The 21,701-nt window shown below is 41.0% G+C and overlaps 1 protein-coding gene across 3 annotated transcripts; it reads right to left on the reverse strand.

Annotated features, from left to right (window-relative positions):
* Positions 1-4,201: 4,201 nt before the first annotated feature.
* On the reverse strand, positions 4,202-19,821 carry fam120b (family with sequence similarity 120 member B). Of its 3 annotated transcripts, none has more exons than XM_010732362.3 (15): positions 19,717-19,821; positions 19,284-19,416; positions 18,444-18,634; positions 18,054-18,187; positions 17,734-17,856; positions 17,408-17,599; positions 16,946-17,216; positions 16,667-16,850; positions 16,413-16,508; positions 15,941-16,113; positions 13,870-13,962; positions 10,210-10,416; positions 9,813-9,960; positions 5,085-5,352; positions 4,202-4,990 (listed from the first exon to the last, which is right to left on the reverse strand). In XM_010732362.3, the coding sequence occupies exons 2-15, from the start codon at positions 19,411-19,413 to the stop codon at positions 4,960-4,962; spliced, it is 2,241 nt and encodes a 746-aa protein (XP_010730664.2). In that variant the 5' UTR covers positions 19,414-19,416; positions 19,717-19,821; the 3' UTR covers positions 4,202-4,959. The 3 variants fall into 3 exon arrangements, with proteins under 3 accessions (XP_010730664.2, XP_019109370.1, XP_027137649.1); XM_019253825.2 differs by having other exon boundaries at positions 19,691-19,765; XM_027281848.1 differs by lacking the exon at positions 4,202-4,990 and adding an exon at positions 5,962-6,054 and having other exon boundaries at positions 5,284-5,352; positions 19,691-19,773.
* Positions 19,822-21,701: the final 1,880 nt, after the last annotated feature.

A 21,701-nucleotide genomic window follows, 5' to 3' on the forward strand; every position in this document is an offset into this window, starting at 1 on the left:
TTATTGTAGATTAAAACTAAGAGGGAGTCGGTTCATGGCCAGCATGAGCGGGAATACAGCGAATATAAACTATTTCAATGTACATATGCACATGACAATCGTATTAAAATAGACTTTTAAAACTGGATAATGCCAGTCATCGTCTCTGTGGCGTGTGTGAAATAACACTAAAACCAACAAATAATTTTTATATATAGTTGCGTTTTTACTGTTGTATTTTTAAGTGTGTTTGATGAGTTGTGATTACAAACTCCAAGGACAAAGTGTTTGAAAGTTAAGCCTTGATGGTCAGCTTCAGATTTGGTTCGTGGTATGGGAGGCGGGAGGTCGAACAAGAGGAACAATCAACACATTTTAGCTGACTGTAAGTCAGTGCAGTTTCTGTTATCTGCTCTCGTTCAGTTTCCTCTCATTTGCCATTACTGTCTTCCCTTTTTATTTACCTCTTCTCTCTCTGTCCAACTCCACTAACGACTGAGCTACATTAAGCAGGAGTCTCGAGTGCACTAGTTACTCACACACACAAACACAGAGCAGTCTGGGAGTTGTTCCCTCTGTGTTTTGGTCTCAGTTAAAGAAAGGAGTTTATATTTATAGACTCCGCTGTAAATACAGAAGGGTTATATTTGGTCACTATGGCTCTGTGTATTTTTGGACGCCTGTGTCACTTTGGTGCGTGCCTCTGTAAAATCGACTAAAACAACAACAAAATAACAGAGCCACTTCTGCCCGCCAAGATTCATTCTTTGTGTGCATGAAGACATGCACGCACACACAGTCAACTAAGATAACAAACAGGCCTTCTTCTTCTTTGTGTGTCTGTGCAACAATGGTTTGGATGAATAAAGAGGCAATATTGCAAAAATACAGCCACAGACATAAAGAATGATCTACAATATACCATATTTCTCAACCTGTTTTCCTCTGTGATCCCGAAGCACACCATGTATATAAGCAAGTAAAAACACCAATTGGGAGGTTTGTACATAACACATAACACTTTAATATGAAGGTACTTTGTTACCTTACATATATGCAGTATGTTATTCCCCATGTAATAATAACAATTACCCCCTATAAATGCTGGTTTGCGCATGTGTTAACAAGTAGTGTTGTGGTTGAGGTAAATTCATGTCTCCGCACGCATTTTCTACCAAAATGCTGTAATTGGATGCTGCTCAGAATTTGAACAAACAAGCGAGCATCGTCCACCTCGCACAGCAGAGTCTGCAGTCATGCCAACTTCTCTGTGTGGCTCTGTACTTAGGCAGAGTGGTGATTTCAGCTAAATGCTCATGACAGCATGCCTACATGGGCAATCCCAATATGCTGATGCTAAGCAGGTATAATGTTCACTGTCTTCAACCATGTTCACTATCATAGTTTAGCATAGTGATATTACTAATTAGCATAAAACACAAAATACAACTGAGTTAATCGAGATAATTGAAACAGTGCAATATGAAAAAATGAAAATTCATTGTCTTCCTAGCGGAAGTATTCTGCGCAAGCGTTTCAGGCTCCAAATGCACCAAATTCCAAGAAAATCTAATCAATGAATTTTAAAAATCTACACACAGGACATTAAAGTGAGGACCCAAAAGGACTTATTCATTGTAAAATGTAACTTTTAATCATACCAGTGCTGATTCATCTACGTCATACAGCCTGTAAATTGGTTGTTTGTGGTAAATAAACAATGATGGAACTTGAGTGGTCAGATTAACATGAATTAAGCAAAAAAAATCTCTTCTCTCATAGCATGTCTGTCTATGACAAATACTTCACACGTCGCACCTGTCCAGAGGTGAGTGTAGAATCGTTAAAGTCATTTACTTGGGCTGGTTTGGAAGTGGTTTTGTGGTCACAATGGGATCCATTTAGGTGCCACCCATTGTGGCCACCACTGGACACCGCAAGGGTTCAAATCAAATCCCCTTGGTCCAGCTGAGTTCCACATATGGGTGCCTAGTTTGATGACTTTGTCAGGACGAAAAACTCAGAAAGTTTAGATAAGACAGTGAGAGAGTGTAGGGCAAAATTGAGTAGACAGCCTGTTGAATGACTGCCACCGGAGAGGAAAGAGGCCTGAGCCAATCCCAGGGAGGAGGCCTGGAAAAGGGGGTTTGACTGTTTATCTCCCTGTTGCTGAAGGGACCACACCCAGACCTCCACCACACACACACACACACACGTGCAGGAAGCTGATCTGTTGGGCAACCAACAGGGTTTCCTGTGGTTGAGGCAAGACTACCGACTCAAATTGCTTGTGTTCTTAACTCCTCTGTCTTACTCTTTTCCTCTCCTCTAAATTCACCTCCTCTTTTTTCTACACTCTCTCCCCTCTCATCCTGTTTTCTGTTGTTTTCTCTATTCTTAGTCTTCCACCTCTCCATCGACAACTCCTCTGGTGGGTTTCCTCTGCTCCTCGTCTTTTTCGGTTTCCCTCTTCTCAATGTTTTCTTATCCTCTCTCCTTTACACTCCTTCATTTCCGTCTTCCATTTAATTTTTTTTCCCTCTTCCTTTCTTTTTAACCTTCCATCCCTCGCTTCCTCTTCACCACAGAAAACATCCCTCCTCCTGTTATTGTTATTATGTAGAAGGGGCAACTGGGCCCAAGTCATGTATGTGTGTTGCGTGCCCCACCCTGGTCGCCCCTCCTCACATACACACCCACACCCACTTCACTCACCACAATTACTAAACCAAAAAAAACACACACACACACGCTCTGCTGTTTCTTCTGAGGATCTACTGCCTCTGGACAGAGAGGAAAGACAGGGAATGGACACTTTGGTCACATCCCTATGGAAAGGTTTTACACATGACTTTAATAATCACCGAGGTGTTCAATTCCCTCGAACCCTTTCAAACTTCAGCATGAATGAAATCCTCTGATTGTCAGCCTGGAGTTGGTGTTTCACCTCTACAAACTCAGCTGAGGAAAAGACAGAGGCCAGCTAAACGGTCAGCTCTCAATATGTTAGGAAAAAAAGTGTTTACAACACGAAAAACTTCATGTGTGTGATTACAATATCTGATTAGACATTTTCCTGGACCAACTGAGATCCAACATGAACGTTGAGATAAAGTCAACCTGGATGTACATCGCTATGCAACAAACCAACAAGGCTGCTACTTTCTGTGTTCTGGTTGGAGTCACACAAGCGTTTCAAATGATTCAGATCAATCATGATTATTTAGAGAGATCTACATCACTCATGTCATTTTAAGTTGTTTTGCAACAAATCTCTGAGGTGATGATTGCACATATTATCACAATCCATAGTCACAATGTTAAACACAACAGGTTGAGACAGACTTATTAGTTTTTTAAAGAGTTTTGAGTTTTATTTCTGTGCTTGTGTTGCCAGGAAAACATTTTAAAAATCTTGAACCAAAATATCAGCTGATGGATGTTTGCTTTCACTCACAGGTTTGTTTATTTCCATAAATCTAACACTTGCTGCATATTAATGCTTGTTTAATTGTTTCTGATGGAATTTTAACATGCTGAATTATATTTATTTAGGTCTGTGACTAATTCTACAATTATGATTAAAAAGTCAATTATTTCCCCAAAAAACAGATCAAGATCGTAACACAACATGAAAGATTATTATCACATTAACACTGTTCGTGTGCTGACCATCTGATATAACATTCATGATATTTTGTAGTAAAGTCTCCTGGATCTTCGTTCCTTCAGCTCTGTTGTTGTTCATTTGTTTTTGGATCAAACTATTACCACTGATAAGCATGTCAGTTAATATATTTCAGACTGCATCAGGTCCTGTGTAATGAGTGAATCATTGAACTACAGGAAATAAACTGATGAAACTTCCAGATCTGTCATGCCAAACAGAGTCTCACCATCACTGTATCAACACTGTGATTTTCCTTTATTTGTTTTCATTTGTCGAAAAATTCACTCGTACATTTCTTTTCTGCTCTTACGGGCAAATGTGCACACACACACACACACGCAGGAATGACAGCGCTCAGGCTGTGGAACTTTCTCTGCATCCTTTTCCTCTCTGGTGGTTTTTACGACGTTCACGGTGCTACAGGAAGACAGTCAGCATGACTTTACAGGTTATACATTCCTCATCAATCCACTAACAGTTTAAGAGATTGTTTAAATAACAAAAGGACATGCCGACATTAAGAGCCAGAAGAAATAAAATCAAATTCAGAAATGTAAATTAAAATGTTTATTTGAAGACGGGTTAAAGCAAAGTACAAAACAGTAAAATATAAATCTCTGTATCTTTTAGTATCCATTACATTACATTAGTTTTTTGTGTATGACTCAAGTTGCCTCACTTTGCTTTTGACATGTCACAAACGGTTCTCGGTATCAGTTTATAAAGGTGAATTAATCTCCTGTACTGATGACCCACTTCAGCTGACATTTGATACTAGCATTACTGTTTCTTCAGTCCTTTAAAAGGATTATGCCACTGGATACACACAGCTTTTAAGATCTTTGCTCTTTTATTGTCACAGATAAGAGGTAAAAACAGGCTTGAGGATTAACCATTAAGCCTCTGTGCATGTTGTTGCAAGTGACTCATTTCTGTGTTTGTGTGGCGAGTTCTCACACATACTGTTCATTTGATGTCACTAAGAAGTCATCAAGAAGAGGACACTTAAGAAGTAAGTTGTCCTGAAATAAAGGAGGCATAGGAGAGCTGATTTTGAGGAGCAAATAATAAGAATAACTGGTTAAGCCATCAAATTAAAACACCTAATCTCTTCATTCTGCTGCCTCTTGATTGCCTTTCCTCTACCTACTGCATCCTTTAGACAAACACAGCTGATGGGTAATTCACTAATCAGTTTGTTCAGAGAAATTTGATTCCCTCACTCCTTTCATCATGTTTTACCCATCCTCTCAAGTCCTGAAACCATCCCCTCTAATCCTCCTCTTCTCTCTTCTCTGTTAAGGGCCGAGTTATGTTCCTGGTGCAGGAGGCTGCCACCAACTGAGGAGAGGAGAGGAGCAAACATGACACCATGACATTATGGAACAGAAGAAACATCAGAGGAGAAAACATTTTAGTTCAGTACTGGTGTTACCTCGGAGCCAGCTGGTATCTCCCTCTGCTGTGGTGTGATCGACCTCTGGACTGTGTTTGAGGATGGCTCGTGTTCTGGGGTCCTTGATCGTGGAAGTTATGATATGAATGAGGATGAGGGTGAAAATGTTGGCCTCCTCTCGCCCACACTCTGTCTCTGTTTTTATATTCACTTCGGCCTCCCCTCGCCTCCCCTCTCTCCCTCCATCCTCCTCTGTGTTGATAGCCTCCTGTCGTCTCTCCTCTTTCCCTCCAGTTCTCACCGCCACCTGAAAGTGACAAACGTAATGTTTAAAGGACCTGAAAAGCCTTTCTCTGCACTGGGTCTAATGAAAAAGTGTGATGTCAAGTACTTCTGTGCTGTCTACTGCAAATTACATCTGATTAAACAACACCCAGATGAAGCAATCATCTGTGACCGCCTTATGTCAGTATTACTGCGCCAAACAAATTGTTGCAAAATGTCAGATTGTGGTTTGAGATGTGGGACACAGAGCAAAGGAGGGCAAACATCAACTGAAGCCTGAATCATTTATGATCCGTCAGGCTGAGATCAGGCAGAAGTATGCAAGTCCGCCATTCAACAAATGTACAAAAAACCCACAAAGATGTTGGCGATGGAAACAAAAGGGGAATTATGTTTGAGCAGCCAGGGAACCTGCTGTGTCCTGTCGCTTCGTTGGGGGCCAATCAGAGAGATACATATCTCTACAGGCGCAGCTGCTTCAAGAACGCCTTGGCAAAGTGTGCTGGGCAAAACAGCTGGTGCGCCTGTGGAGCGGGCCTGCATGCGCAACGGGGCGATCAAATATGATTAGCTGTTGCTGCGCTACTGGATGAGGAGGGGAAAAAGCGGAGGTCATGGGTTCATGACATACTGAAACAGTACGGTGAATAACATCATCTCTCCATGTTTTGTTGTCTTCACTAAAATCTTCTCATCTGCATTCGTACCACCGTTCCTGTCACACCTATGAAAGTAGAAAGTGTGAGATTGACAAGTGTTGCTCTCCACATCTTGTGCTGAAAAGTTGAAAATACTTGAACTTCTATACAAATCTAAAAACGGCTAAAAAAATGCACTGTGATTTCCTGCTTGGAGTTAACAATGTTTTTTTTCTTTTTTTGTACCTTATTATATAATTTTCTGTTTATGTTGTCGCAAGCAATATCATTCCTGTTCCAGCGTTACAGAGCACTATCACTGAAAAGGAGCATACTAGTTGCAGTTGATAGATACATATGTGGTTATGATGTAGATAACTGCAGCATGATGGGAAAACTCTGTTATTATACATATGTTGACCTTACTTGTTGGTTATTCATATTAATATTTTAATGTTACAGAGAAACACTTCAGATTGAAACTAAACTGTCACCTTGATTCACTGTGGATAAAGTGCTCAGCAATCAGATTAGATTAAGTTTGTCCGCTAAATTATGAGCCTTCACCAGCTTTGATTCTTTAGGAATTGACGAACATTACATGATAAGCTAACTTTGACTTTGTTCATACTGAAGCACCAACTTTTGAATATGACAACAATCTAAGTAAATCTTGGTTAAATGCCCCACTCTGTGCAAAAAGTAGCGACAATTGCTCCTCACTCTCTGTCTCTCTCTCTCACACTCACACACTTACAAGTGTGTTTGCTCTTACAGGCAAATGTGCGCACACACACACACACACACACACACACACACACACACACACACACACACACACAGAGGGTTGCTTGCCTTTGAAGTCTGTCCACAATTATTTCAAGGCTACCCACAGAACAGAAAAAAACACAAACGCCATATCACAGCGGACATACACACTCATCAAGTCTGACAAACGCCGCCAGTTTTGAAAGCTGAATTATTCAAAGAAGGGAAAAAATGAAGCTGAATGCTTACAGATCTTCTTGTCAACTGTCATCAAACAAATAAAATCCCCCAACAAAGATGGTGGTTTGTGACCTTTACTCTACTATTATATGCTATAAAATGTTCTGGCTAACAAGAAAAGCTAAATGCTTCCCTCCTCCTCCTTCACTACCATTAAAATCCTACCATCATTTCACTGTTCATTTAAAGTACCAGTGTGTAGGATTTAGTGGCATCCAGTGGTGTAGATGCTGACTGCAACCCGTTCACCTCACCCTCTCCTTCTTAGTGTGAAGGAGAAACTATGCAAAACGAGTGAAAACACTAAATTTAGTGTTTAGTTTGTCTGTTCTGTAAAGACATGGCGGACTCTGTGAAAGTCAGTAGATAAAAAAAGGCTCAAACTAAGGTAGCAAAATCATGATAGTTCTTATTTTCAGGTAATTATACACTAATGAAAACATTGTTATGGATATTATATTCAATTTCTGCCCTTTTAAATCTTACACACTGGACCTTTAAGGAGCTCTGACAGATGTGGCCGATTTTAAGACAGTTATAAAGTGCTTGAAATAAAACACCAAGTCCAACTTTAGACTTTGCAGCCTGCTAGGCCAAATCAGGCCGCCATCCTACCATCAACCCATTCACTGAGTGTGAAAGTGCAGGAAAAACACACATGAAAGCATGCCATGCGTAAGTAGATGTGTCGCTCAGGCCACAAGCACCAAATCTTTTTAAAAGTGTATTTGTGTGGTTGGTATGTCTTTTAGAAATGTTGCTCAGATTCAAGATTCAAGATTAGAGAGATTACAGACTATATATTACTCTGGAGAGGAGAGGGTAGAAATACAGAGTAAAATGTACTCTGCAACAAATCTGAAAATGAGCTTGTTTTCATTTACTTTTTGTCTTTTTTGGACAGAAATAAACCGGAGAGACGTGGGAGAGCTGCTATACTGGATTCACTGTTGGAGTGTAATTGCAAGGGCAGGCGGGCAGAGGAGATATTTGCTGAGGAGACTAAACATCAGGCCTGATTCCAAACAAAAACCAAACCGGGCCCTCAACGATACCACATAGCGCCACCACTACTCTCACGCACACACATACTCTCTGTCTCTCTCATACAGACACACACATACACACACACACACTCCATATCCCCACAGTTCTGTAGTAATGATTGGTGTCTGCGTCTGGCAGAAATGAAACACTGAGGTATAAAGAGTGTATAGCCTTCCATCTATAAAACCAGAAACATCCTCATGAGACCCACAAGGGTTGACTTGGGCAAAAAGCAGACAGTTCGGCGCAATTCGGAGACTCTGCGCCAACATGGCACGCAGAGGAACGGTCTCAAAAGGTTTATAAGTCACAGGGTTGAAAAGAAACTACAGGTTCACGTTTCATAAGTTACCGCTGAGTCATCTTCTGAGACTGGCCGCTGAACAGGACGAAGTCTGTAAACTACATACAACAGGGCGCACTACAGTGAGTGACAGGCATCGTACTGTATACAGACAGGCCACATTAACACTTGTGCGTTGTGTGTACAAGGGTGAATATGTTTGACAAAGTGTGTATAATGAGCTGGAAAGGCGCCTGGAGAGCTTGAACGCTGCGCACGCAGCGCCAGGGAGAGAACAACAGTGAGAAATAAGTTTAAAAAAAGAAACAGAGAGAGGGCAAGGAGAGACAAATAAAAGGATGAAGAATGAGACATAGGGGAACGACTGTGGGGAAGGGGAGCAAAATGAGGGGAGAGACAGAACAGAGAAGTCTGTAATCAGTTAGTCTTGTTGTGTGTCTTAAAATAGAGCTCTCTCAGCCTATAAACAGAAACCTACTATTACTAGTGCACTGACAAAGCAAGTCTCCCATCCAAGCGTGCACGTGTGCATGTGTGTGCGTGTGCACACGCGGTGGTATGCGTGAAGGCCGCAGCACACATGGAGCTCGTTACAGCACGGCCCTCTGGGTAATGTGGTACTGTGAGGGGGCACCAGAGAACTACAACCACAGATGAACTGTCAGATTAAAATGCTCCTTCTCTGTTTGGCTCCAGCAGTAATTTCATCAGCTTTTCATACGAACAGTGTGTTTCGACGGCTCACGTCACCGGAGGCTTGTTTAGCTCTCTGTACTCTGGACACTGATTAGAAACAAAGAACATAAAAACTGAACTACTGGAGCCTATAAAATAAGACATCATAACATAATTTTTATGTTTGTGTTTGGGATTTTTTTTGTCTGTTTATTGGAGGGTTGACAGTAAAGATGCAGACAAAAAACATGGGAAAAGAGAGAGAGGGACATGACATGCGACAAAGCTCCCCGGGCAGATTTGCACCAAGGACATTGTGGTTATGTGGTATGCATCTTAACCACTAGGCCACCCTAGAAACACCATAACATTTCTTAACTCAGGTCAAAACGTTTTTCTCTCTGACCTTTGTTTAACCAGGATGGTCTTGAGATCAAAAAAATCTTTTTTTTTACAAAATGGCAGCATAATTATGTTCAGTGAAACAACACAGAACCAACATACACAGACCTTCACTTTTAGAGTGAGACGAAACATAAAATCACTTTCATAACATATAGTATCTCACAAATATAAAGCTATTAATAAAAACAACTGAGCTGGCACACTTCAGTGCTTAAAATAATCAAAGATTAATTTGAAATTGTGGAAAATTTGGCATATTCTTTTTCATTTTTCCACATACACTGTGGGAAACTGTGTCATTCTGCACAGCAACATCTTTACAGACAAAAAAGTAGAAAGAAATCTATGAAAGGCAGATGGCTGAAGTTGTAGGTCGGGTATTTATACAGACATGTCATGTCTCACCTGTGTGTCTTTCTCTGTATTTGGGTCCTGTTGTGGTTTTATGCCTTTCTGCCGGTGCTTTGGGTCTGGACTGCAGGACTCTGCCTCGTTTCCTGCATGTTTCTATAAGTTTCTCTCTCAGGCGGAGAAAGAGAGACAAACAGGACGACTGGAGAGAGAGGCAGACACATGATCATGACACATCTCAAAATAAAGCTGCTCAAAGATGGTGAAAAATGATACAAAAGTCATACAAATAGACAAAGTAGAAGAAGACACTTTTTTTTCTCTCCTCAAAATCCAAACACACACACATACACACACACAAACATACGCACGCACACACACACACACACACACACACACACACACACACACACACACACATTCCCCTTTTTGTTTGTCTGTCTCCACTCACATCGCTGTCCAGCAACACAGTTTTCTCCGTGCCGCTATGTGCCAGCAGGTACTTTGAGTGGAACAGCCGTCCATCGAAGCTGTGCCAAGGCATCATGGCAGCGTTGGGCAGCGGGCACCCGCTGGCACAGTTAGCGCCCAGCAGGTGGCTCAGCCCTCGGACATAGAGAGATCCCAGCTGCACCGCCCGACTGGAGAGGAAAGGCAGCTGAGAGAGCGACAAAGTTTGGTTTTACATATAGTTGGGTGGACATCTCTATCATGAGGTAGATCTTCTGTCAACATAGATATACTTTAAATTTTGACATGACTCTCTTGACCTGCGAGCCCCTGACACACAGCCGATTACACCTCCATACTTTGAGAAAGATTTGATCATGTAATCACTGAATAAAATCAACCATCACATGTAACAATCTTTCTCAGCAGCATGTCCTAATTATTGTCCAATAATTTGGATCGTTTTGGTTCATTCCCCTTAGACACAGTGACATATTTATCATGACTTTCATATTAACATATCCTGTTAAACTAAATTGAGAAATAGAGGTTGAAGCATCCATAACAACTCAAGCTTCAAGTCAAAACACCATAAATATCTTCCTGTACCGTAGCATAATTTAAACAGCCCCGCTGTGAAGAGACATCTGTTTCTTCAATGCGCTTAGTCTCACCACCCAAAACACATTACTTCAACTTTTACTCACAGCTGCTAAAATAATCGTTGTTTCCCAACCCCAATTTGTACAACCTTATCTGCTCAGTCTTGACACATAAATCACACGATTACTTACGAGTCAGACCACCCACTTCACTGTCACTATCTGTTTGTCTGTCTATACGTATAGGTGACAAAATTTACAAGCTGCTGTGGTTAGAGTGCTGAAACTGTCGAGATTTACTAACTGCAACAATACTTCACACTAACAGAGTAAAATAATGTGATATATGCACTGTATATGGAATGAGGCATTATTTATATGAGTCAGCAAGTCATTAAATATATCAAACCCATATTTTGTCGCACAACTCTATGAAGATAACGTCTAATCTAACAATCAGTGACCATAAAAGTCAGTAGCAGAGAGAAGAAAGACGAAACAGGAGGAGGACAATAAAGAAAAAGATGATGAAGAAGCAGAAAGTAAGTTAACTGTAACGACAGCAGGCAGATGTGTGTGTGCTTTCAGCTCTCACCTGTCCTCTGGCAGATAGCACTGATAACAGTGATTACGTGTACACACACACACACAGAGCCCTGCCTGCCACCTGCTTCCAGTCAAACACAGCTTCACCTTCTGAAAACAATGAACCACTGGACAGAGACACAAAGGCCTGAAGGTGCACACAAACATGCCAACACAAAGAGAGGGAGAGAGAAAAGAGATAAAGAGCGACGTGAAGAGAGACAGAAAAAGAGAAAGTGGTAGAGTGTAAAAAAAAGTAGAAGAACATGAGAACACACAAAGTGAGAGAGAGACAAAGACAGAAACGTGTGTGTGTGTCCAGTGGGGCGGAGTGTGCTTGGTGTAAATAGCTCCATGTGGTGAGCGTCAGCCAGGACAGACAGGCGGCTGTCGCCAGCACACTCTCTCTGTGTCACACACACACACACACACGCCACAATCACAGTCCCATGGGGAGGAATGTTGCAACGAAACCAACGCATCCCAAAAACTGCCGGAAACCCCTTTCCCCTAAACAGACACACATACACACACATACAAATAGTGTGACTCATTTTCACTCATGCACACACACTATTCTTTTTTCTTTATCTTTGTTTTTATGTTGAAGAGGGCAGGTTTTCAATTTGTACTGTGATGAAGTCTGTGTGTGTTTGTATCTCTCTGCAAATGCATACACAATCAAATATAAAAAACTGACTGTGTGTTAACCCATCTGGGTGTAAATGCGGGTTAAGTTTATGTGTGCGTGTGTGTGTGTAGTTAATCCGTACACTAGTCACTCAGTTAACCCCCCCTCCTGCAGCTCTGAACCTCTCCCAGACAGCATATTCAAATCAACGCCCAGCCCTAATTATTGTGTAGAAAACAGACGAGCAGCAAAAATACAAATTACTAGACACAAGTATGGTAATTAAACAGTAAAAATAAATGGGGCTACAACGAGGCAGCAAACAGCACGGCTGTTTTCCCAGAGAATGGAAAAGAACAGCTGACTCTCTGATTCTTGTATCTGAGAGAGGTCACGAGTCACATCAACCGAGCTCACTGAAGACTCAATGAGAAGACTCAGGTATGACACTCATTTCTGCAGCTACAGAGTCCTTCATCATTGAAACATTGTTCCAACAGTACAAAGCAGGAAGATAATCAATTAAAATCTGTGTAAAGTAAAAATAAATGTGTTTTGAGTTCGTCGGACCAAAGAAAAAAGTGTTATTAACCACCCAGCTAAATTTGAATGATTAAATATATCGACATGTTTATGAAATTACGAGTCGAAATCAGGTAAAGATGAATTCTCAGCTCCAGGACTATGGGGGCATGTCGGCTGAAGGCACTGAAGCCACACCCACTCGTGGAAGCAGTCAAGCAGCAATTTTGAAGCGACTGAAACGTGTCAGATGAGTTCAGACAATGACTAACTTTGAAACACTGAGCAAGATGAATCAATTTCTATCTCTCTGCTAGGGGTGAAGGGGTATGCTTAGGGTGGCCTCAGTGTGTCATCGAGCCACCCTTTAGGACCGCCCACAAAATCCTCGACTGAAAACTGGTGAAAAACAGTTTGAACCTCTAACCTCTTCTACATTTTGGAAGAAATCTCAGAATTACCTTTACACAGACTTTGGAAATGATGTAACACAGAAAAAAGAAGCAAATTGTCACATTTAAAAAATCCGAAACAGGTAGAATAATCAGCATTTTGTTTGATAAACAACTCCTTGGTTTTGATAAATCAACGATCATTCTCTGCTAAACATAACTTATGTATATTCTACATCGTTGGGCATCAGAGTTTCATGTTCTTATAACATCTGCAGGCAGTTTTACTTCATTTGTACTTTGCACCAGTAATCATTTATATGCTGTGAAACAACAGACATAAAAAATACTAAAGCTGATCACAGTGAAACATTTTCTGCTGTCAGTCATATTTAGCTTCTCCTGACGAAGAAGATTTGAACATCATTTGAGTGCAAACAAGCCCAAACAGTTGACAGAAATCACCTTCAGCTGCGACATAATAATAAACCATCAGTTTTCAGGTTTCTTCTGCAAAGATATGTATTCATTATTATAACATGTTTGAATTAATGTTAAATGTTTGAGAAGTCGGTGAATATTTGATTTGTAAAAATGCATGAAATAAAAACACAATACAGCCTCACTGCAGTTTATTGTTTTTAGTTTGTTTTTCTGCAGACTCATACAGCATCTTGCTTTCTCACTTATCTGTGTCCTCACTTTCTATTAGTGGAAACATTTTCAGAGTTGTGTTTGCCACAAGTGGACCTTGTTTACTTTAAACTATGGGGGACATTGTCTTCTTGCAGCAGGAAACCCAACAGATTTAGGGTGCACTGGGACAAAACATTTCAGTGAAAGTCAGAAAACCAAAAAAAGGCTATTTTTGGTTTGAGCTGTAAAATCCTATGTGTGTGTGTGTGTATGTGTTTGTACTTGTAACTGACCTTGATCTGTTGAAGCTCCTGGGGAGATTTTTGTCTCAAACACACAGCCTGGCTCAGGTAAGCATCTAAATCCTCTTGAGACAAAGTTTGTACCTGAAGACATACACACAAACACACACACATAGAGAGGAAAATATACGGTTAGCCAATTCAATCACATCCCAGAGTGTTTTTTGTGTGGGTCAGTTTGTTTTGTCTGCTCTCTGTGCAACAATTCAACAGAGAAAGAAACAATGCTGAATGCAGAAACAAGGCTGCCCAGTTGTGTGTACAAAACAAACAAACCCTGAAGCTATTTAAACAGAAGAGTGACGAGGGAATGTGAAAGCAGCAGCGGTCAGACAACAACAGCTACTGTTGTCTGTCGGCCTGTCTGCTCAACTTTGATTGTCCACTCATCTAACGGTCCGTCTAACAAGCTGCCCTTCTGTCTGTCTGTTGGTCCTTCACTCATTTAAATGACTGGCTCCAAGTGTGTGTCAGTCTGTTTGCCCAAAAATCTGCATCAGTCTGTTGATCTTTGTATCTTTACACCGCTGCAGCCAAAACGCACTACCCCCACTCAAATGAATGGGAAAAACCTGTGTTTTCGCTGCGGTGTGAATATGGCCTTAGAGTGCTGTTAGGTCAAATTATGTTGGAAAGCCATGACCAACATGTTAATCTCCACCCTTCTTGCTTTTGTGAAAACAATTATTCTTTATTTAAAAAACTGTTCAGATGTTTTCCTTTTTAACTAGAGCTCAGTCGTAATGACCTTATTGGACTTAAGTTTTCCACTGACACGAGGATACAGTAGGAGAGTGAATTTTACTGTTTTTCAATTAGATGTCAAATGAGTTTATATAGTGTAATTAAAGAATGTTTAGACAAATAAAAATGTATTTAAGATGGACAATGTGAGTAAGAGGTTGCTTTGGCCAGGTCACGCGAGTACCACATGTAAAAAAAAAAGGTTGTACAAAGCTGTTTGTGTCTTCAGAGGGACAAGTCTGATAAATTGCCACAAGTGATGTCACTGGAGTCATTTGGGTCTAAAATTAATCAAATCCAGGAATGTGGAGCTGCGTGTCTTGTCTTGCGTGCACAGACACAAGGCAAGACAATGAGACAATGTTTGAGATTAATTTCTTTGAAGACATAACTTTGTTAGGGAGGCACTCAAAAGCGATTACAAACCTATTGGTCTTACGGTTGATAAATAAATCTACAGTATAATTTGTGTTTAGCTTCTACAAAATGACGAATGTGCCTTCATCTAGATGATGTGATCCTGTGATCTCTGTTGTGTTAAAGCTCAAACGGATGACGTCCATGCAGAATGTATAAACCAAAAACACAAATCTCTGCACTCTCTCTCCAAAAACAAGGCATTACAGCTGGATTACAAACAGCACAAATGTTTATAGTGTTCAATTTACAACCAAATAAGGACATAATTGTAGTATGGTGAATTAACAAACGGCTCTTAAGATATTCAAAGCCCCTCAGTGGTTATCAGAGCACTTGTTGACGCAAGAGCTGGAGTTACAAAGACCAGTGTCTGTGGCTAAACTGGGCACTCAGTGGGTGATAGTGGTTACCAATAAGCCATGACAAAACAACACAGAACAGACCGTCAACAAGTGATGTTTAACTTCAAATTACAAGTTAACAAAAGAGCAGAATAATTGCTGTATATGTTACAGGAGTAAACCCCAAATCAAAGGCTGACTTGTGTATTTAATTGTTACCAAATACATTTGCGCTTTCATTTTCTGTTTACATAAATCACCAGGAGTAGCTTTACTACCCATACACTGGCATTATCTTCACTGAAATGCCTAAATACAAACTGATTCCACTGTGTTTCACTGTTTCATTTAACCACTTAACAAAGAAAGATGAAAGATAAGTCAAACATGCACCCCGACAGTTATATCAATAATGGTGGAAACACCCAACATGACTCTAAAGAAGGTCAGACAGACAGAGGACTAAATTCTGGTATTACATCAGAAAAAGTAATTTAATGTATTTTAAATTAAAATAAGACAAAACTAAATTACATCTACGTCCGATTGTTTCCTACCTGGAGGATAATGTAAGTGACCAGGCAGAGTGCAGCCAGCAGACAGTCTTCAATATCTCCATACAACTCAGAGAATTCCTGGCAGTCAAAAATTGAAAGAAAGGACGTCAGGCGAAGAGCAGACACTTCAGGACCGGTGCCGAACCATAACAAGTCCAGACTGGGCTGATCACCTACATGTTCAGACAGACAGAACATAATACAATATAGACAGAAAACAACTTATCAAAGTCATCCTGATGGCCAGACATGGCTAAACAGTCATTCCTAGGAAACATTGGGGAAAATGTATATGTACTACTATAAACTGGTAGAGTGTATCAACATCCTAGCAACGAAAGAAAAAAAAATCAAGCATTCATTTAACAGAACTAACCAAAACTCTTCATCCTTTAAACTTGCCTCAGATTGTATAACAAGACTGAAATCATATCACTAATTCAGTATAAACAGAAATTAGCAGGTACAGTACATGGGAGGCTGATGGGGTGGACCCTATCAGGTTCCTTCAGAGGGTTTCCAGGGTAGACAAACCATTCCCTGACAGCTGGAAGGTCGACATCACTGCCTGAAAACAAACAAATAAGTCAAGTTTATGGATTGACTTTGCACAACTGTCTGGAGAAGAAAAAAATCATTCTAAAATGTTTACAGTATGGCACATGTGCATTAATGATGCTGTCTGTGTTTATGTGTATGACCCATCCACAAAGTTTACTGTCCTACCATCATGCCCGTGCAGCAGCAGCAGCCCATAGATGAGTTGTCTGCAGGGTTTGTAGACGAGGGCCTGAGGTAGCAACTCAGTGTCCTCCTCATCCTCCAGAGTGTTGCTACATTCAATAAGTCCCTCGCACAAAACACCATAAATCATAAAACCCTCTGCTGCTACATGCTTCTCTCTACAGGCCTGGGGAAAACCACAGAGTAAAGTGAAACATTGTGAACCAATGTCACGTTTGGTAGTCTCAAAACAGAAGAGACAGAATAAGGCACAGAACATACCTTTAATATTTCTGGACTAACATGTTTCTCAAAGGCTCGCGCAGGAGGAAGTGCAGAGATGTCACCTTGCTGAAGAGCTTCCTGTCCAGGCAGTAAGTAGGAGCAAATCCCCCTCTTGAGTAGCTCTCTGTTAGGAGTTGACAGATTCAGAGACTGAGGGATAAGCCCTGTCTCTTCCTTCTCTTTGCACCACAAGGAGCTCACAAGGTGGGATACAGCTAGCACCATCTGCCCCTGAGGAGCAGCAGAGTGTGGTGCGGGATTGTTTATCCTGGGAAACAATAAAATTGTTTTCATGTAATATCCTCATCTGAATTTTAAGTTTGCTCATCATCTTAAAATATTCCAAATTTGTACATTTGATATTCATGTTCTTATTATAACAATAGAAAAGTTTTATTTGGGAGAGAACAGGAATGAGAAATAAGAAATATTATAAGGCTAAAGTAAAACCCCAGCCACCTGTATGCTGCCATAGCGTCGTTCCTGATGTGTTGCATCTGCTTCTCTGACACCACATCATTACCCAAGAGACAGGCCAACAGTGGAAGTTGGTTAACCTCCAATCCAATGGTCCGGCAGAGCCTCTGTCGGTCGTACAGGACAGTGGTGAGCCTGTTGATCCGCAGCTTTTCCACAGACAAGTAGGGGGAACTTTAAAAGATAAAACTAGATGTTCAGCTCAAACAGTTTATCCACATTTTGTATGATTTGTGTTTATCAGTTGTGCAAGATATTCTGCTGCATCCAACAAAGTCTAAAAGTATAACATGATAATTTTAGCAAACCTGTCGTATATGATGAAGTCTGAGTCCTGTCCCAAAATGCCCATACAGCCATGCTTACGAGCATAGTTGGCAATTTCATAGTCACCCTCCTGCACTGAGAGAAAAACTTCCTGGCCCAATGACCTGTAAGCAACAATAAAATCTACAATAAGGAAATAATCAATCAAACAGTGGAAAAAATCCACATAAACAGCAATAACATGAACAATCATGTAAATAGCTCTATATATATATTATATATATAATATATTATATATCTCTATATATATATATATATATATGTATACACACACACTGCATTGTGTCTTGTAAATGCTGACCTGAGAGCAAAGCGTGTGAATGTTGCCAGACCAGAAGGAATGGAGAACAGCTCTCGACCAGGCTGCTCTCCATGTTCCTTTATGTGACGAAATATTTTAGAAATCTCGTTGTTCACTCTGAGTCTTCTCTTCACCTGTGGACACGAGAGGATGTTGTATACAGGTGGCAGAACTGTGCAAACTTACTCAGTTCAATATGAGAGATGTTTAATATATCGTGCTTATGTGTTCTAAATACTAACATTTACACTATAGTACTACATAAAATAATCTGTCTGACAGTGGTGGATTGTCAGTCTTTGAACAGTAATTCTAAGGTGTGTTGAATTATAGCCATTTAAATATGTTTTCTTAAAAAAAAACACAGGTTTACAAAGTTTCTTTCCTCACCCATGTCTGTCGCTTCTGCTCCACCACCACCCCATCAAAGATGAAGACCAGTCTGATGCCTGCTGAGGTGAAGGCCTCCACCCAGCTCTTCAGCACATCCATGTACTCCCTCCACTGCCCCCCACACACCCAGTTCTTACAAGAGTACCAGTGGCGCAGGCAGGCCATGCCATCCACAACGAGCGTGGGGCCTGAGTGAGAATGAAAATACAAATGTAACAGAGAGCATGTTAACCCAGAAAGGACACATCCAGGCAATAATTGTCCAGTTTCCTGTTTTTGGTTTACAAAGGGTACAAAACGCGGCCAGTAATGCCATAACACTCATCCAGAGTGTCAGCATCGTCTGCCACTGATTCCTCTGTCTGTATCGCTGTCAGCATCACTGATGCTAAGTCTGAGTATGTTGTTGTGTTTCAGCTTTCCTTACTTGTGTTAACAATATAAGAGAAACCGATCATTGCTTTTCACTACTATTGCACTACACATATTAATAGTAATGTTGGATGTACGGTTGCTACAAATCATATATTTTTTTATTTATTACATGGCTAGAAGAAAGTACTGTGGACGGGTGCTTGCAGGATATATTTGCAGATCGTTTAACGAAGCAGCACATTCATTCATTCGTTTTAAGTCACCATGTTTGGCCATTTGCTGTGATTTATGGCGGTCTATTCTGTGTGCTCATGTGCAGTACGTTGTAACTCTGGTTTTTAAAAAGGTGCCATCGATATAAAATTGAATTATTTACTGATATCTCCATCTGCACCCATGCATGCTGGATCAGTGTTAGGATACATGCACTGCTAGTTGTTTGCACGCTGAAATAAACTCAACTGTTAGCTGAGGCTGTGCAGTCCTGTTGGCTTTTGGCAGCATGTTGTCTGGCCATTTCCCTCAGGTCCACAGTCTCACAGGCTTCAGGACAGCAGCGCTCCATGAAGCTCTGAAGACCTTTCACGCCCATTTTCTACAGAAAGCAAACAGACAGTGAGTTCACTGGACGCTGAATCATGACCCTTTAATTTAACCTCTTTGGGTATTTAATAGGTTTCAGTGTGACGTCGTTGCAGCACTACAAACACAGTGACTGAGGCTCATTGAGAAGACACAGGGTGCTAACAGTTAGCGTCTTAGCCTCTAAACTCGTGTATCTCGATGCTGCAGCGTTTCACGTCCTCGCCAACAAACTCGTTTTATCCTCGAGTCATGCCTGTCACATCCCTTTTGGCGTTTTTACCCACCGTTGCTCCACACAGCAAACACTTACTTAAAGCTGTGCTGCAGCACGCTGTGCTGTGTTTACATCGACTCAAGTGACTTCCTGTTGTCGTGCGCGTGACGTCACCACGTTGCAAAAACAGCGCACACGTGCTCAGACTGAGCTGCAGAGACCACTGGAAGTCATCAGAGTGATTCATCCAAATGCAGCAGACTTTGTGAAGCCAAAAAAATAAAACGCATCTCTGAAAGACAAGTTGGACTGCTGATTTAGATCATCGCTTTTATGTTATGTGAAAAAATAAACATTCTAACGTGGCATGAATGAGAATGGACCATTGAGGTTTCTGTGGGCTCAGTCCTCCCATAATAACTCCCCAGGCTGGGATCAGAGACGGGCTAATTGCTCTCCAGGCTCTCCTGGAGAATGGGGGCTCTTTTCTAGAGTCACAAGCTATTAGGTCTACCTTCTCAACACAAAGGACCCCCGTCCCTTCCACTCTATTGTCTGAGTGGAGCAGGAATAAAGAAAGGGACATATGCTGGATGTCAGTCCAGCTGTCAGCATCTGTCGTTCCTCAGCCAGATGCTCTGTGGACTGGGAGGACAATCCACCCCTCCCAATCAACTGATCTTCAAGTAGGGAGGAGCTATGTTGTAAATCTGCCCCCCTGTGATTGCACTAGAGAGTTATGACCACTGTCTCATGAAGACCACATAGGCATTTTGGTTGTAGACAGAACGGTTCCCAAAAACACCTGCGGCTACAATAAGCCTAGCTTAATTTTAAGTCTAGGTTAGGACCACCTTAGCCTTGAAGGTGGTTTTAGGAAGTGTGGCTTTAGACCTTTGCAGATGTTAAATCAACAGCTGCTTTGCCTCTTTCTTCTCTTGGCTCACTCGTCTTAAAGTTACGCATTCATGTTCAATCGTTGAACTGTAGAGCTTTAGGTCTCAGGGTTAAAGTCCATGCTCTTAGCCAATGAAATCACTCTTTTTATTTGCTAAACAACAAGATGACTAGACTAGATCATTAAGTAACCACCTACAAACAACACACAAAACAAGAGAACAGAACAAATGACAAAAGTTTAATAACATACAAGCACAGGTTGAAACAGCTCTCAAGGTACTGTGATTAAGCAGTCTGTCAACACAAGTGATAATTTAGCATTATATGTGTCCTTCCAATTGGGCAACATGTTCTTCTTAGCCACTGTTAATGATATTAATAATGTTTTAAGTGCAGAAAAAGTCACCTGGCAATAAGATGGTTGGACAAAAGTGGGGTACTGAGAGGGACAGAGCCAGAAGAAATGACAATAACCATCTCAATATTGCATGTGGAAAGTGAGAGCATATCATTTCCCCTTTCACTTGAGTTTGAAAGTTGTCTTATAAGCTCTGTGTGTGAACTTGTATCATATTAACTAGGTTTTGGATTTGCAAAGTCATAAAAAAAATATGTTGTTGCATAAATTCTGAAATGCTGTTTTGTTTTCACTTTGTTTGAATTGCTTAAAAAGATCAGTGCTGTGTGTGGCAAGAAGGATTTTGTGTTGTACATCAAAATGGAAATGTGCTTTTATTATCATTTTATCAAGTTTATAGTATGTACCCCATCAAGCTCTCACACTGTTCAAACCTGGTTTAATCAGGACTGAGTTTTGGTACTCTGCCTGTACCTGTTTGTAACACACATGAAAAACATAAACAGAATGCACCTGGATGTGTACACATACACACACACACTATACAGTTCATGTCCCTGCTTATATCCTCTATGTGTGAGCACAAAAGACCAGAAGTGAAAAGGGGTTTTTATAATCCTGCATCCCATTTTCAGCAGTCAGTGTTTAGGTCTGTTGTCTATTCATGTCGGATCTTTTCAACCTCTTCCTCCTCCTACACTGTCTCTTCGTTCTCCTCTTCGATCTCCTCCCCTTTGAATTGCTTCCCCCCCGTTGCCTCCCCACTCCTCCCCGCTTCTGACCAAAGCTTGACTCAGGAGAAACAGAGGCAGATGTTCCAGGA

Source organism: Larimichthys crocea, chromosome VIII (assembly GCF_000972845.2).
Source record: "Larimichthys crocea isolate SSNF chromosome VIII, L_crocea_2.0, whole genome shotgun sequence".
Lineage (NCBI taxonomy): Eukaryota > Metazoa > Chordata > Actinopteri > Sciaenidae > Larimichthys > Larimichthys crocea.

Bases quoted from the DNA above. Each gene is read 5' to 3' on its own strand.
- fam120b (XM_010732362.3), bottom strand. From the start codon at position 19,413: ATGGGCGTGAAAGGTCTTCAGAGCTTCATGGAGCGCTGCTGTCCTGAA. The intron at 16,509-16,666 runs GTAGGACAGTAA...GTTTGTTTTCAG, and splicing joins GCTGCTGCACGGGCATGATG to GCAGTGATGTCGACCTTCCA. The intron at 4,991-5,084 runs GTAACACCAGTA...TCCTCTCCTCAG, and splicing joins AGATACCAGCTGGCTCCGAG to TTGGTGGCAGCCTCCTGCAC.